Source organism: Cyrtonyx montezumae, unplaced genomic scaffold (assembly GCF_038088225.1).
Source record: "Cyrtonyx montezumae isolate F1298 unplaced genomic scaffold, pur_monq_1.0 scaffold_8, whole genome shotgun sequence".
Classification (NCBI taxonomy): Eukaryota; Metazoa; Chordata; class Aves; order Galliformes; family Odontophoridae; genus Cyrtonyx; species Cyrtonyx montezumae.
This window is the reverse complement of record NW_027072089.1, coordinates 103,868,639-103,886,995: the sequence shown is the minus strand read 5'-3', so window position 1 is coordinate 103,886,995 and position 18,357 is coordinate 103,868,639. Positions and strand designations below refer to the sequence as shown.

The 18,357-nt window shown below is 42.8% G+C and overlaps 1 protein-coding gene across 1 annotated transcript in view; it reads right to left on the bottom strand.

Annotated features, from left to right (window-relative positions):
• Positions 1-7,396: 7,396 nt before the first annotated feature.
• The window catches only part of TRIM71 (tripartite motif containing 71), a 49,497-nt gene continuing 38,536 nt past the window's right edge, over positions 7,397-18,357 (bottom strand). Inside the window, exons 3-4 of the mRNA XM_065752827.1 lie at positions 11,049-11,183; positions 7,397-8,976 (exon numbers count right to left, since the gene is read on the bottom strand). Of these exons, the coding sequence (XP_065608899.1) occupies positions 7,525-8,976; positions 11,049-11,183 (1,587 nt within the window). The 3' untranslated portion in view covers positions 7,397-7,524. The remainder of the gene's footprint in view (positions 8,977-11,048; positions 11,184-18,357) is intronic.

Genomic DNA, 18,357 nt, shown 5'->3' with positions numbered 1-18,357 from the left:
AGAGCCTGAGCACGAAGGGGAATTTGTACCCAGTCCCGCAACCAGTGCGCATTTCTGTATTTCTGATGGGTTTTTTTCTCCCACCTTTTCCACAGTAAGAGTGTCGGCATCCAACCTTAGGCCTTAACCCAGAGGGAAGTAAACCAGAGCTCAGCATGGCACGTAGCCGTTTTACTTCTCTTGCCTGGTTTGTGCTGTTTCAGCCCTTCTGAGCTCTCACCTTATCTCATCTCGTGGTGTGCTCGCTGAGGGCACTGTACTTTGCCTCCAGCCCCTGGGGCGCACACACCAGCTCCCTCCCAGGGAAGGTCCCGGAGCCGTGTGGCTGCTGGGGAGGGGGAGCCTGAAAGTCCTGCTCATAGGAATGTGCATGTGAGCTGGCTGCGCTCGGCTGCTCCACATTTGCCCCCAAGATGTTGAACGAGGAAAAAAAAAGCCACAGCTGCTGGAAATGGCACTGTATAATTCTGTTACACAAGGTGCAGCGTGGCTACGTGCATCTCTGGGTAATAGTGGGCAGCCCTGGGTCTTCGTGAGGCCGTCGGAGTGCTGAGCCAACGGGTCTGCCGCATCTGTCGGTGTAGGAGTGACACCGACCCTGTCCCCAGGTAATAGGGAGCAGTCTGCGTGCATCAGTATCACCTTTTATAAAGGGGGAGGGGGCCCAGTGGCGGTGCATGGTTCACGTCAAAGCAGATTGCCCGATTCAGCACAGAAAGGTCCGAGCCGCTCGCTGTGTGGTCCCGCGTCCTCAATGGAGAGGATTCTTCCCGGCCCTTCCCAGCCCCCCAAGGAATGCGGTGCATTCACATGCAAAACCGCAGCGCGACGCCCGCAGGCATGCAGCACTGACCCGGCCGGGGCTGCAGCCCGCGTCCCCCCCCAGCACGGAGCTCTCAGCGCCGTCCAGCCCCGCTAAGGGACAACGGCTGCACCTCTGGGTGGGCGGGAAGAGCGGCCCAAGGGAGCGACCGTGCCCAGCAGTCCCCACGCGGGACCCCGACCCCACCGCGAGAGAAGGACATCGTTGGCTTACGCCTCTCCATAGCACCTCGCATTCCTCCTCCAGTTCAGGTTGGCGGTAGTTATCTCAGGAGCACGGCAGCAGCACGACCAGCTGCAGGCAGGCAGGCCCACGGCCAGGACACTGCTCGCTTACTTCTTTTTAAGAGACTTTACTGATTGATACAGAAAAACACACACAGATTTGCCATGAAAAAAAACCTCACATTTATTTGATTAAACAAAAATAAAATAAACTGCATAGGAACATTTTAAAGTCCAGAGAGACACTGACTTTGTTTTAAGGCTGCCAGTAGCTGATACATCATCTCCTTGCTACATCCTTCAGCCTTCCCTATGGACCACAGAGATACATTCAGAAGCCTCCATTAACACAAAAAGTTCTAACGTTTCGCTCACTTATCCTACGTAAAAGTGTGCACGTAACCTGCCACGCTTTCCATGCCGCAGTACTCAACGCCCCACATCCCAAAACGCTGCCCTTGGTCCGAGTAGAAATGTGATGCCCTGTTTGGAGCACAGAGGTTCTTGTCACAGCCTGTTTCATTATCCGTTAGATATAAAAGCTCTGAGCAGCTCATTAAAAGCCAAGCACTGTCTGTCCTGCTGAGACATTTGTATTATTATTAGGAGAGCAGCATGATTAATCACTAAAGTAGAAGGAAAACAACTGCAGCAGAACAGGAAACTACAAACCCAATTGTCTCAAGATGCCCAACATCCAAGGGCTGACAAACCCATTCCAGACCCCAACAGAAGCCTGCGTCCAGGCAACGTTACACACCAGTAATGAAGTTTCATCAGATGGGGCTGCACCCTACAGTCAGTTAAACGAGGAGAGAAAATGCAATCTGTCACACATGAGCTCCAAGCGAGAGACCTCCATATCATTCTGGGCTTCCCATTTCTAGCGGAGCAAGGCAGGCAGCACGTGACAGGTGACACACAGCACAACAGGTCACATACAGTAAGAACCCCCCACCAACGCCGGTGACTAACCACGCCTTACAACCTAGTTAAAAACTTTTCGGTCGTTTTAGAGAAGAAACTAAAAACAAAACCCAGAAACTGACATCTCTCCCTCAGAAGGAAAAAAAAATACTACGCTGCCTGTAAAGGACTCTCTACAAACCTATAAAAGGACTTTATTTTTTTTTTAACTAGTCTGGTAGCTCAAAAGGAAGTTACTCAGCTACGTCACTACACAGACACTTAACATTCAGTCAGTAAGGCTCTATGAAAAGAGCTTAAAAAATTATATCTACCTGAGTTTGTAAGTTGATACAATCATTAATAGAAGGTCTAAGACCATGCAGGTACACAAAGCATTTTTAGAACCATTATTGGTTAAACAATGATGGAAAAGATGCCACTCTGGCTTGTCAACCCGTAAGATCACTTAGAGACATCAATGTACGTTTTCCACCATCACATTTACCAAACCCAACACAGCCCATCAATACTGGGGAGTTTCCGTACCCGCTTCTGTCGCCTCCCACCCCTCCAGCCCCCACGTGAGTGGGGGAAGAAAAGAGATCTTCCAATACAGTGATCTGAAAATGTGCTTCTGCACCTTCACTCCACAGGTAAAGCAAGGGGCATGCTGCATGTCACTATTAAAGTTGCGTAAGAACCCAACATACTGGTTTTCAACTGCCTCTCCTGACAATATCTGAACTGAAATTGCCCTCCAGGATCAGGAACTTGGTTGCTTTGTCATGGTGGAAAAAATCCCATTGTGTCAAGAAACCTACTAATATCATCACCAAGTCTTAAGAAAAAAATCAGTATCTCATTCCCTTTGAGCATTTGGTACAGCATTGCGCTTACAGCAATCGTAACATCAGTCTTTACAAACAGGAACAGGACATAGTTGGAGGTGTGCATAAAAGTTTCTCTTGTAGAGAGAAGACCTAAAGGTCTTTAGACGTAAGAACACTGCAAATGGACAAGGAGTATGTCAGCCAGTAGTGTCATAATACTGAACGAAGTCTCCATACTGAGTAGTGAAAAACAGAACAAACTCAAGTGTTTCAGGTATCTCAGTCCTGTTTTGCCAGAGTATATGAACCTTTGGTTTCGTTTACAGATCCTCTAGCAAGGGCAGCTTAGTATTTCCACGGGCAGGCAGAAAAACACCAACAAGAGCAAGAAGTCATCATATTGTATGCACTATCATCTGTTTCTGTTTCGATTCAACGCCTGCCCAAAAGGCAGGATGCATCCTTTCCCAAGGCAGATTTCTCAGCTATTTCTCAAACCTGTCTGATGCTACACTGAGGTAGATGATGATTAACTTCTGCAAAGTGAGGTAGAACTTCAAGAAAAAAGATAGTGGCATCTCTCGTTGTGCATTTTGTACCACATCAAACTGGGTTTCAAACTCCCGAGGACTCGAAGACCAAAAGGTACAATATTTGTCTAACACAAGTACCAGTGTTCATTTTTATACAGTTCCAAACTGTGTCTAAATATCTCTATTTTAAATACCTCTTACCTTTTGGCACCGTTTGGCTTACACTCCTTTAAAAAAAATAATAAACAAAACACTTTGGCACAATTTCTTTTAAACCAGAACTGAATAAAGAAAGATTAGGATCAAAGATATGGCCAGATAAGCCTATCAACCTGCACTCATCAGAAATGATTTTGGTTTCGCTGCAACAAAACAGACGGGGCCCATTTTCCTGCAATTCCAAGGGAACGCTTCACCCAAGCGTCCTGTTCTTCCTTCCCTCACCTTAGTTATGTCTGGCCCCAATATGCATCAGTTTCTCAGGTGTTGTCCTCCTTTGCTCACTTAATAGTTACGGGCTTCCTTTAAGCTGTTTAAAAGGTATTAAACGAAAGGAGTGAACTATATGAAGGACCCGCATTATCAAGTACTCTATCTGCTTCAGCTTGGCGCTGCTTAACTGGGAAGGAACAAGATTGCTACACAGACCGACCCTGGAGCAGCCCTACTGACTGCTGATAACATTGTCAAGCAAGTTTACCGAGAGCCACCGGTTTCACCTGGCAAGGTGGGATTCCACTGGGAGATCTACTCCATAGGCCTAGATCTCATTCGTTAGACCTAAGAGAAAGAGGCACAAGCTTGGCCTTCTCCACACCTCCACTGGTTCAGAAGATTTCTTCGGCTAGTTTGGTTTGCAATCCAGCATCAAAGCCTTGTTTTCTCTTTCTCCCCCCATACCCTTTCGCCGTGTGTGTTACGATACTGAGGCCTAAACCTCAGAACACACACAGCCCAAGAACATGCAAGGAAAAAAAGCAAGGTTTGAGTCTCGTTAATTAATTATATATTACTTTTTAAAAGCTCATACGGGGCATCTGCTGTTGGCATTGAACTTGTGTATTACCGTTGCTTATTTTCATTGCATATAAAACACTCCATTTTATAAGCTACACTACTGCTTTTCAATGAGACCAAGCGTGCTTAGCACCATGACAAAGATTTGGAATTATTCTGGGTAGCTAAACAGTAGTGTTTTTAAAACAAACAAACAAAAAGGCTCCTCAACACGTGAGGCCTAATGGTTTTGTTTGTAAGCAAACCCACTGATTAAGCAGACAGCAACTTAGGAAGTTGAAGCCACTCCTCTTCCTGAGGGAGCTGGACTGTGGTTTGTGCAATGGCTCCATACAAAATAGCAGAGGGCAACTCTACGGTCACCTTCTACACAGTGCAGGCCGAAGAGAGGCAAGAATGCTCCTCCTGTTCAACACAAGGGTGAACACACACACACACGGCCTTTTTTACTTTTTTTTTTTTTTTTTTTAATGCCTGGAAAACAATTCCCTTCTCCCAGCCCCAGAGAAGGGGGGAACCCAACAAGCATTAAAGCACAAGAGCATTTCTAGAATGCTCTAAACACTGACAGCCACTCAGGTCAAGATATTAACAGACCTGGCTTTTTATTAAGACATGACAGGATAAACACAAGGACACTGCAAACTAAGTATTAAAGCTTTATAAATCAACTTTTTTCTTTGGTATCTGGATCTTGCAGGGTATTCATTTTCACAGCCCAAACTTCAAATAATTCTCGGACTGAATAATACAAAACAAACAAGGACATCTGCCACAAATGTTGGCCACCCCCAAGGAGGAAGGCATGGACACAAGTAGAACTTGAAGCTGAAGGTAAATTAGGTTTCTCTCATACCCATATGTTGAGTGGCCACACAAGTTTAATGACAGACATCTGTATAAAAGATTATCCTTTTGAAGACTATTTTTAAACCATGCTATCCTAAGATTAAGCCCAGCTGAAACACACTGCTTTGAAGAGTTTGCTTCCTCGAGGCTTTGGCTGAAAGGCAGCACAGTTACTTTATTTAATTTAGGTGTTTTTCCTTACCCTTCTTTTAAATGAGGTTTTGCCATCTCATTGAATCTGTCTGTTTCTTTCTGGTCCTTTAGTTTAAGCCTCCTTTATGTGAAGGATGCCTGTACGCAACAAATCAGGATTTCTACAAGACTCAGAAAGTCAAACACTCCTTAGAGGGAAAAAGCAGCAAGAAGGAAAGTGCACCTTGTGATTTCTCACGAATCTGTAAAAAGCCTTTCAATCTCAGGACACTTTTATGCATGGTAACTGGAAGTGGGGTGAACCCTTTCCTCAGGCTGGTTAAGGCCCTTCAGACTTCGGATAGTGACAGTACTTAGGTATCAGAGATCTTTCCTTGCAAGCAGTAATGTAAATCCCAAAGCATTTCTGTGGCAAAGACTGGATAATCTTTCCATCAATGAGTGACAGAAAAGCCTCGTTCTGTACTTTAATCACTGCCACTAAATGCCTCATCCAGAGGGTAAAGAGACAACTCATACAGAGAGTCTCATAAAGAGAAAAAGCATACCTGGACTAACAGCCAAATGGGAACTGGAAAATATAAAACAATAAAACTAGAACTTCCAAGTGACTCAAAGTCCATAGTCCATTAAGAATGATCTCTATTCTCCCAGAAAGTTTCTGTTTCTCAAAAAAAGAAATTTTTATATCCCTGAAAGGGCTCATTTCCCCCTTGTCTCCAAGCTTTTAAGGATCATATTCGGTTATTTTACACAGAATTCTTTGGTACTGCCCTGGAAAAGAAAAAAAAAGAAAAGAAAAAGAAAAAAAAGATCATCTTGATGCAGTTTGCCTTAGGCTGGAACTCGTAGCTTTTCACTTTGATCTGTAGCGAGAACTACATGGAGCCACAGGCTCACCCCACACTAAAAACTAAAGCTGAGCTTCTGGACTTCTCCAGTCCAGCTCTCTGGGGAAGCCAGAAGATGAAAAAAAAAAAAAGTCTTATTTGTCACTGATAATGTTATTGCAATCCTCTAAACACAAGAGACGTGAATTCTCCAAAACTCACCCTGCATCTCCAAAGCTGTGCTTATTTCTTAATTTTGGAAAAAGGTACCACTTCCGTTCTAACAAATCCACTTAACTTTTTTTTTCTTAGACTTCATGGGGAGGAAGGAAAAAACCTAGTCATTCCACAAGAACAGAAACCAAGGGTTGATTTTTCCTTGTTCCAATGCCCCCCTGTAACCTCTGTTACCCAGATCAGGCGCACATATTGATAAAAGAAACTAACCTTTTTTTTTGTTAAACTAATTTAGCTTTCGGGTGAAAGGGTTAAAAAAACTAAGCCAACAACAAAAAGCCTCAAAAACAGGTTGCATTAAAGAAAGCATTACTTTTTTTGTCTAAACTTTACAACAACTGTACTAAGCCACTAAAATGAACGGTTTGGTTTCAACTAAAAAAAAAATAATAATAATAAATTGTGCATTTTCATCAGTTTCTCTTTGTGCTGTTGGATTACTGTGTTTCAGAAAAAAATACACAGAAATGCCAAAAAAGATGCAAACTCACTCTTCCTGGCGAGTGAATCCCACTCACTTCCACAAAAACGTTCAAAGTCTTCTGGGAACAAAACGCTGTGCTCACCAGTAAATCAAACACACTGAGGTATAAAAAGGAGAACAGGAAAAAGTTCTCTGCTGCAGCAGCAATTCAAAAAAAAAAAAAAAAGAACCAAAAAAAACCCAACAATATCCCCCCTCCCATGTCCCCACCCACAGAAATGCAGTATGGTCAGGAACACAAGTTCTGTACAAACATCTACTATCATTTTCTCCATTAAAAAAAAAAAAAAGTGATATAAGAGCCTTTTTGGCTTAGCCTACAGAATTCACCACACAAACCACCTAATGTGCACAGCAACACATGTTTGTGCATGAAACCCCATCAGGGGAAGAGGTAAAATGTTCTGAACTGCGAGTGTGTTGGGATGGGGAGGGGGGAGAGAAACCAGGGAGGGAAGGGAGGACAATGAGGTAGATAGAATTTAACTTTACAGGCTCACTCCCTGCAGAAAAGATAAGTACATTCATCTATAAAAAATTAAAGATGAGGTAGGTTTGAATCAACGTTGTATTTTTTTTTCATTTTCTCTTAGAAGATTTTCCCTGAGACAGTTTCTTCCAAATTCAAACACAGATTAGAAGACGAGAATTCGATTGTTTCCAAAGTCGACCACAACAATCATGCCATCAGGGGTGACAGCTATACCTGAAGGACGGTCCATCTGACCAAAGCCGCTTCCCTGAGTGCCGAACTTGCATAAAAAGCTTCCATTGGACTCGAATATCTGCACCCGGTGGTTCCTGGAATCGGCCACAATGATGCGCCCCTCTTGATCCACCGCCACTCCCTGAGGGCGCAGGAACTGCCCGTTCCCGCTCCCCTCCGAGCCCAGGAAGCGTGCTGACTGGCAATCTGCGTGGATGACCAGCAGGCGATGGTTGTTGAAGTCCGTCACTACCAAGTGGCCCTCGTGATTGAAAGTCACACCTCTGGGGGAATCAAAGTGCTTCCAGAGTGCCCCTTCAAAGCCGTACTTGTTAAGAAACACACCATCGGGCCCAAACAACTGAACGCGATGGTTCCTTGTGTCGGAGACCAGGATTTTGCCCTCTGCGTTGACAGCCACATCCCACGGGTAATTGAATTGCCCATTCTTCGTTCCTTTCTCCCCAAACTTCAGAATGAACTGCCCCTCGAACGTGAAAATCTGGATGCGATGATTGTCCTTGTCAGCCACGACGATCCGGCGAGAGATGTCACAGGCCACGCCAGCGGGACGATCGAACTGGCCAGGCCGGGATCCTAGCGTGCCAAACTTGTGATGGAAAGTCCCACATGGTTTGAACACCTGGATACGGTTATTGCTGCGGTCAGCCACGATGATGTAGCCTTCTTTGTCTACACTAACCCCCCAGGGGCGGCAGAGTTTCCCATCGCTGTCTCCTTCACTGCCAAATGAGAGCCCGGGTAGCCCAATACCTATGTAGCTGCGCCCAGATTTCACCACAACTTTGAAGGGGCTGTTCTCAATGTGTTGGTTGCACATCATCACGGACACCAGGTGCTCTCCCTCTAGCTGCGGACGGTAGCTGACCAGGTAGGTTCCGTTCTGCTGATCACTGACATCTGCCCCAAACAGATTTCCATCTGGGCCCATTACCACTGCAGAGATCATGTCACCTCCTGAAAGGCGAGGCTCACCGTCATGGTCATAGCCTATAACTGTGAAAGAGGCTACTTTGCCCTGCAGGGCACGCTTGAGGCCTTCCCCAGTGGCTTTGGTCAGGGGAGCGAAAGCCCCACTACTAACAAAGCCCATTGATTTAATGGCCATATACAACGCCTGGTCAGGGGGTGTGAACATGATCCTGTCGTCCTCCTGCGGCTGCAGAAGGCCTCTCACATTCTTGAGCTCCTGCACCTGAGCCAGCATGCGGTCCCGGGCCAGAAGAATATCTATGGTACGACCTTCCTCCAGGACCTGCTGAACAGCACTAATAGTGTTGTCCAGCTTATTTAGGTTCTGACGTAACTTTTCAACTTGCAAGTAGAGCGACTTAGCCTTGACTTGACGAATCTTTTCCACCTGAGAGAGGATGAGGGGTGGGGGGAAAAACACATCAGGAAAGACAACCTTTAACACCAAAACACGTCCCAGCGTCACTTCTACATAAACAGTCATATAGTTGTTGTAGCATGCTGACATGGAATGGGCTGAGAACAAGAACTGTCCAATAAGTCTTTAGAAACCATGAGGCAGAGTAGCAGAAATGAGAAAAAGCAATTCATTTATCCAAATTCAGATGATTATTTTCTCCAGTCCTTCAGTTAAAAATCATACGTTCTTGCTCCATGTATCAGTATTCTGTTTGAAAAAAAGATCTGCTTTTTTAGTAGCTAATAATAAAAAGCTTCCTTAAAAGCTGTTCTGCCTTCTACTTGCAGAATACTTGACAGATCATCAGAAGGTGCATCTTATTAAATAAGACGTTGGAGAAGATAGAGCCAGCTCTCAGAAAAGAGCAGGGGACAAGGCTGCTATAGAAGGAAAACAGAGACCAATTTCAGAAGCCTCCTAAGAGTTGGCATCAGCTAATGGATACAGGCTCTCCTCACTCCTTGCCTGTCCAAACTTTTTCTGTGAGATTGGATAATACCAGATATCTCCTGTGATTTTTATGGTCCAATCAATTTAATATTTTCTTACAAATACCAGCAGCCACACTAAACTACTGCTTTAAAATAGGATGCCATATAATGCTACTTCAAAAGACACAGACAGAGATGGCAGCTGCCAGTCCTTTCTTGGGTAATTGTAGTTCAAGCAAAAATGGTTGGTTGTTTTTGTTTGCTTTCAGGTTTTTCTTGTTTGTTTGTTTGTTTGGCATTTGTTTGCTTGTTTTTATGTGACTGCATTTGTCTTTACTTGTGAAAAATCACTATGGATCCTTTAGCAACTACACTTTGCTTGCAAAATTAATGAAACATGTAATTGCTTTGTTGTGAAAAATGTATTTCCACATGTCTGAATACTTGACTGCAGAACAATACCACCAGTGTATTTCAGTGAGGGACTACTCACTTTCTGAAGAGTCCCTGGTTAAACACTGACTAGCTAACAGACGTAGAAGAATGTCATTTCATATAAAGCATAATGGCTTTTTTTTTTCTTTTTAAACAAGACTGCTTCTGAAAAAAATAGAGAAGCTTCTTCCAGTAGAGCTCATTAAGATCACCGGTTTCCAAAGGACTACCAATCACTGGTACTTTCTGGACCTTAGTTAGCTTTGTTACACACAATAACTCACTAGCACTCCTCACAAGATACTTTTAATATACATTCAGCTTCCTTAGAATGATTTCACACAGCACCACGGAGTGTGCTAACAAGAACTACTTTTCCTTCTTAAAATGTTTTATAACCCAAAGAGAACTTGCTCTCAGGCGTTCCTTTAAAATGCACATACTCAGCCTCTTGAGATACAAACAGCTTAGGAACAGATCTTACTTCTCCTGTACTATATATAATAATAACTCAAAAGAAAAGGTTGTCAAGCTACCTGGAGAAGGCCTGGAGTGGAAAGTGAACTCACTTCTCTCAATGCAAGTAGCTCAGAAAAGCAGCCTTGGAAGTATAGAAACTTTAATTTTTATAAAAATGTCAGTACTAAGAAAACAACATAAACACAAACATCTCCTTTAGAAGATTAATCTCACTTAGCTAGCATAGTTCCCTGAAATTACCCTTACCAATAAAATGTTCATTTTGCTGGCAACAGGTACATCAGAGAATTACAATTTCAACCAGAACAGGAGGAGGCAGGGGAGAAGTAATTGCTAAATGGATGCTAAAGGATGGCACTATCCCTTGACATCTCGTGCCTCAGTACTACAGATGTGATGCATTGCTGCTGAGCCAGCAGGGGGAGCACAGACCTTACTTGTGTGGCTGAGGACACAGCATTCCCTAACCATAAAAATGCTTAATCCTAAGGCTAAAAGATACGTTCAAAAGAAAACCAACTAGAGGTAGAACCCAGCAACCCGCTCCCTTAAAAACAACGGAGTTCACAATAAGTGGCGGTGTTTCTGCTTAGCGTACAAGTTAAAGAGTGTTTCCAATATGAAATGTACCAAGCACAAGTGTTAGTTGCATACCTTCCAGAGCAGCTCGCACTCTCGCTCTTCCAAGGCCTTCTTATGTCTAGTAGTCACTGCTTTGACTTCAGACTGTACCACCTTCGCTTTCATCTCAACTTGCTCTGCCACAGCCTGGGCCTGCTCAATACTCAACTGGAGGGAAAAATAACACACTTAGGGCTCAACCAAACCTGTAAGAGCTTACTTACATTTAACAACATCTTTAGGAAAAGGCATAAAGTAACGCTTCTCAGATTTTACCACACCTTCACCCACTTCATACAGCAGAGTCTAAATACCGGCATATATGTATGTATAAATTTTTTAAATAAATCTACTGAACAGAGCTTATGACTTCACCGTACCACGCACCAGTACAGGGGTTTAAAGGACAACTTCTGGGAGCATGAAAGTCTCGTGTACTTTCCAATTACTGTAGGGTATCACAGCTCTGCCACTATAAATTTGCTGTTGTTCAGCAGGTGTTTCCTGCACAGAAGTTGTCCTCCAAGAAGTCAGTTTGTCTGGAACAATGTTGAGAAGCAGCATTCCTTGTTCTGGTCAGGCACTACATGGTTTCTTTACCACAAATCCTTTTAAAGAAAGGCACCATTCAACACAGTCAAATTCTAGCTTCGTCATTCCCATGCTTGTGAATGAAATGGTTAGCTAGCTCACTTGCTTGAGAAACTGGAGACAAGGGCTCCATTTAGGAAGACCATATGATTCAGTTATCCATCACCAATCCAGTAGCAACTATTGTGGCTCTTGCTTTTGGCAGGTGTACTTGTCGATTTGCAGCTTGTACCTATGCATTCATGACTATCCAGGAGCCAGAAGACAAGACAAGACACTCTTCATTCTATTATGGATGTCACCAGTACCTTGGGATGCCAAAAATGAAAGGACTTTGTAATGTATCTTACCAACTTCAGGACTGAAACCAGTACTCGGCCATAGTTAAATTTAAGTAATGAAGTGTGTGCTCTTGATGAGAGCCACAACAAATGGAAACCCTGCAAATCAAAGCTTCCATGGGGCAAACAAGTGTTTTCTCATGATGGAATGCAATTAAGTTCAGCAGACATCTATCACTAGCTACAGTTACCAGCCCACTTCAGAATTCCTTGTTCTTCTCTACATATGCACTCAAAAAAGCAACATATCAACACAAACACATTAGCAGAAGAGGACTACAGCATGCAGCATTATCCGAACTCTCAGAGTGCAAAGTATGTAATGAAGATTACTAAGTCTCATGGTCTCTGGGCATTTTATACAAACTGAAAGACAGTCTGTTGAAGCCTTAAGGTAGTTACACCTACTAAGTCATACAACATTTTACAGCTTATTAGCTCTAGCTCTGCATAAACATGTGAACTGTCACTGGCGGCCAGGGTGTCAGTGCCTGCCAACAAAATGCCAATTGCAACATTTCTTTCCAGGGTAAGAACATGACCCAGACATGCCTGGCTAGTTCCTATATGCTCCAGCTACTTCTGAGTAAAAGGTGAGAAGTGAGGTTGTATTGGACTCCCAGTGTTCCTCAGGACACCTCTGCAGGCTTTTTTTGTAGCTGCTTATAGTTACTGCATCAAACTCACAGTAATTATCGTGCTACGGTGGTTCTGACACAGCAACTGAAGCTGTAACACAAAGTAAAGAGCTGACTGTAAGAGCCAGAAGTAACAAAGCAGTGTGAATATTTGGTTTTGTTCCTCGATACCCGGGCTGACTATGGAGGGACCCAAAGCAGGACTTGTCACTTTCAATTTTCATCAGTTTTCCAGATTTCCCATCTTCTAATGGGCATTATCAACTTGAACCTTCAGTTAACCAAAAAACATCCTGGCTTAATTATAATGTGCCTATGAAATATTTAAGTGCATTTTCACTACTTCATTTCATTAGTGCCAGTTGTTATTAATGAAAATTATGGTCAGAAAAGTGCAACACTCAAGGGGAAAGATGGACTACAAATAAAAGTAGAGCTGCTGTAAAGATGCTGGTAGTATTGTGTGGTTTCTGTAGTCTGCTACCCAAATTAAATGAGTATGTCCACAATTATATCTACATAACACAGTTAATGAAAAAGGCCAACTTAGGTCTCAAACGTAAGAGCCTGTTATTCCAAATGCAGAGGCAGAATATTAGGTTGAAACAGCTCCGTTCAGTGTACTATTTGTTTGAGCACACTGCTGTACACCACAGTACTGTGTGGAATGCACCATGAGAGCAAAGGCTGCTTGAGTGTACCATGGAGCATCAATCAGCTTACCTTCTTAATGGATATCAAGGGGGGACAGGGGAAAAACCTTTGAGAAACATATTCCCAGGCAAACCCTCTCTAGACTTTAGAAGTAAATTAAATGAACTTTCTGCATCTCAGGTTAGCCCTCTCCACAACATTCTGAAGGTGTTCCACCCATACACATTGTTTGTTTTCTGTTGTGTTAAAATGATAGAGGGCTGGTTTCTCAGGATTCTTCCAATTACTCGCTTCAGAGCAACTTCAGAGCAACTCAGCCATGACAGCCAGTTTTCTCCATCATATAAGCTTCCTACAGTTCCTCTACTAGAGAAATAAACCACAAACGTTTTACAAAGTATAGGTACAGTATGAATATTAGGATCAATAGTCTCAGTGATTGCAATATTGGTGTGGATACTGCACAGACCACAGTAGCTGTGTCAATTTAAAAGGTCAGCCTAAACACGGGAAACAAGCTGAAATATTCTCACTTCTGGTGGTTTAAGAATTTAACAGTGCTTTGGCACAGGGAGGGCTAAATGAGAGGTTAGCTCTTGTCAGACAAACAAAATCCCTTTGGCATGTGTGGCAGAACAGCGTTTTTTGACTAAACTTTAAGGTAAAGCAGTAGTATGGACAGTGACATCTTCCCCAGTAACTATCTGCTTTTATATTAAGCTAAGGAACTCATTATAGCAAGTCACAAAGCAGAAGTATCTAAAGAAAGAAGTGCCAAAAAAAATTCAGTACGCTCACTTGATATGAATTCTATGATTTACATTAAGGGCTTATCTGATCATTTGTAATGTTGAATACTATTTCCTCTTGTCTCCACTGTTAGAAAAGTGCAATTCACTGAACTTCCATTTTTGTTTACTAGGTTTCAGTTTGGGCTCTCCAAACAGCAAGCCTGGCTTTAAAGCCATGCACCAAGGGTCTTTGAGCTTAGTTTGATAACACCAGGATGCCTTGCAGCACAGCAGAGCCACCCTTCTCAGGGACTGACCTCCCAAAAGCACAGATCCCATACTGAAACCCACAGGGAAGCTCACACTGAAGGGCACAGAGGCTCAGGACCACTTAGCAGCTTCCTCCACTGGAGAAAAATTGCTCAGCTACACCTCCCTCCAGCCTTCTCTAGCATGAATGGTGTTCAAGGTCCAACTCATCTGCTTCATAACAACACCCCTCACAATTTCTATGAGAAAAGGGGCACTGCCTTAATGGATGGCCCTCCTTACCACCAAAGCTTAAGCCTTTGATAAGCTGCTTCTCCCATGTTCAACTAATGACAAGTCTCTCGGCAGGCTTCCATGTTTCAATTACAGCACTGCCAAATACCCCACCCAGAGAACACAGATATAGGCTCAGATTAAAACCCTTTTATTAAAAAAAAAAGGGGGAGGGAACGACACAACAGACCTACATAGATCAGTCTGTATTTTAACACTTTCACCTGCAAATTAACCCCAAACGAGAGCAATCGCTCACTGCTTTACTGTTATCCAAGTGCATTAGATTACATACACATACATACATATATACAATTACACACGTATAGATGTATTTTAAGAACATGACATTTTGAAGATGCCATATATCTTTCATCGTAACAGATTTATGTCCAGTTTGTGGCCCACTCCTTGGAAAAAAAAATTTAAAGAAGACAGCTAAGTGTGCACTTTCATAAGGTACAAACAAGCCAGCAGTACAAGCTGCCACTATCAAGAGGCAACAGTTCTGTCTCACTCCAACTCATTAACTTCAGCTTTTAGTCAGATCCTCGTGTGATCACTTCAAGGCACTGAAAATGTGAAAGTATCTGAGCAAAAAAGGACAGCTTCCTAATGAGATAAGTCTGTTCAGAAAGAGGTCCTACAAGCAACAAAACTGCGTGTTTCTGTTCCACTGCCTGGCACCATCAGTCCCTCTAAGACTGCAGTGAGCCAGCCTAGGGAACTGGTTCAGCCAAAAAAAGCAATCCCACAGAGATGTTGTCTCTTTAGCCTGACCAGTTCACCACTCAGTTACACAAGTGCAAGTCCTTATGTTAGGGACAGTCTTAGAAATGCGTGATTCAGGCCACGACCAAAGCAGCACTGGTGAACAGAAGCTCTCCATCGCTGTATAATCAAGAATATTGATCAAGAAGCCTCATATTGCTAGGCTTACTATTTGTTTAGAGGAGTCCAAATCCTTTGAGGAGTGAGGTTTGTACTTTTCAGCATCTTAATTTACCTCCTCATCTGGTCTGTCACTCCTGAAACGTATTTTAATGTATGGCAATTATCACAGCGAAAAAAACAATCTTTCTCCCAAAGCCACAGGAAGAGTTTAAATAAACATTTATTCCTAAAAGCCTTCGGCTTCGGTTAACCAGATATTCTCCATCCAAATGACTCACTGTTTGATTTCCTCTCTCCTGTAAGGCCCTTCAGAGCCCACCGCTTTCCCTTTACTCTTAGCTACCCTTCCTCACTCATCCTCAAGTTTTCATGTCGAGGTATCCCCTCCCTAGCCTATTAAGAAGGTTACTATTACAGAAGTGTGAAAAGTTGCATGGAGAAGTGTTAATGCACCATCTTACTTTCCAATCGCCTTAGAGCTCAAGTCTATATTCCTCATACTGCAGCCTGTATTGGCATTTGGTTCTCTAGACTGCTTCCAACTTTAAAAAAAGCACTCAAGCCATTTATTTTATTTCAGTATAGTTTCTTCAGAGTTTGTCCCAAATGCATGCTGGCATGCTGTCTCCTCCCTAGGATAAACACACATCTTTACAGCCCTGTTGTTCCAACACACACTCTGCTGTATAAGAATTTCCGTGTGTAGCAGACTAACTGCATCAACCTTTGACTCAAGAGCCTTTTTTTTAACTGCCGTGTTTCTTCTTCTTGTTGCTGATGACACTCAGGCAGTAGCTGCCCCGAGCTATAGTATTCCCCATTTCCACATACACAAACAAAGACTACTAACTCCTCAGTTTTATCACAGATCTGCTTGCTCACCAACTCTTTTCTGTAGAGTGGTCTAGATTAAAAGGTCCTGATGAAAGTCAGTTCTTGAAAATCCTCCTTCATTTTACACATTTTTTTCTCACTAACATCCCAGATGCACTTCCCTCTTCTCGTGGGTGGGTAGTAGCTGAACCAGGGTGAAATTGGACCAATAAAATTCAATAGAGCTATTTGTTTAAGTTACATGAATGCTGCCAGGCCACCCACATCCTGTCTGTCCATCATTACGTAGTCAACTCTTCACAAGAGCAGGAGCCTCCAACAGAAAAACCAAAAGAGAACAGGGGAAGGAAAAACGACCATAGCAAACCCAGGAGCAAGCAAGCATGAAAGCATGCATGCAGTACTAATACAGTGATACTCAACATTATGTTATTATTCTGGTTTCTACTCCAAAAGACAGTCACTATTGAGATGATTTATCCATACCAGTTCCATGATTAAGAGCCCTAAAGGCCAAAACCAGTAATTCAATTACTAACAGACACTAGAGAAATTCATAACACTGCACTACTGAGGTTCTCAAGACTAGAATAATCCCTTCATTCTTGCTCATGCTGGGGCCATATTAAATGTTTCTGTATGGATACTGATGAAGAGCTTTATAACTTTATTTAGAACACACCTTGGAAGCTGTTTTGCAGGGTTTGGGGTTAACATGAGGTTTTAAAATGGCTGTCCAGCTCCAAAATGTTGGTGTTATATTCTGACATATGTAACAACATCATAAGCCAAAGGGAGGTATGTAAAATAATTTAGTGTCTATACCATCTCAATACTTTATTCCTTCCACAGGTGCAAAGACACCAGGAGAGGAAAATTAGCTGCTCCTTTTCCAGCTTAAAAAGCTCACCTTAAAAAACAGTTATAGCTGTCAGATTCAGAGGCAGGAAGTTGTCACATCACAGAGAGGGATTCCAAACTCCAAAACAGCCAGTCTCTGAGACACGCAAACTCTACACCTTAAAACATGCCTAGAGTACGCAGAAATTCTGTACCACTGCAAGAAAACAGTTTGCAGACATCGCTGCTGATTGTGACCACCCCTTCAAAGGATGACATTTAACAGACTTAACAAGAAAATTTAAAATAGTCATCAATTAGAAATGATGAGGGGACAGCTCTTTTCACAGACCACATATTTGAGAGAAAAGCACATTCAATTGAGAAAGATTACTTTTGTCAGTGTTTAACTACAAAAAATAAAATCTGATTGGTTAAATCTAACACAGACATGTTGAGTATCCAGCTCTAAGCATTTGAGGCTGACAAAACTAGACCATAGTAGTACAGAGAGAGTAGCTTTGTACTATGTCTTCCCTGTCCAAAGCCTCTTTATAAAGGGAAAGCTACTGCTAAAATCGTAATAGTCACTACTAGATCCTACTCAGCAGAAGGTAACTACCAACATACCCTTGTAAATTAATTTTCTATGCTGATTTTCCTTCTACAGAAGGAAAAACTTCATTACCTTCCTTCCAGATCTCACTTAGTATTTATATGTGTGCTGTGAAGTAGCTGAGGTACAATGCAATAGGCAGCAGCAGTATGCACCTGTGTAGGCAGAGCAATCCTTGTATGGAGGTAACTTTGATCCTTTGCATAAGCAGATTAGAAGATCCACGCCAATCCAAACAGATAACTAGCATTTTACGTGTGGTGGCAACGCTGAAGACACAACCAGACCTATAAGTAATTACAGTGTAGATGCTGCACAGACTTAAAAGACATCTGAGAATAGAAGTCTCAGCTGTAGAAACAGAAACCTGCTTGGCACTGCTGTCCAAGATCAGAACTTTGCTCAAAATGCTCCAAGCTCAACTGCACTTGGACACAGCTTCATATATATTATTTACATGACAGGACTATGCTGCAGGAATGCAAAAATCTTAACAGCACTTTGTTTTCAGCTACACAGCCACTTCTGTCAGATCTTGGAGAACAGAAGGGGTGAGAAAGCTGACAGAAGCAGCAGAGAGTTTTTTGCCTGACACCCTGCCCTGTACCAGACAAGCTGTGAGGGGTAGAAAAGAAATAAAAAATAAAAAGTACTTGAGTT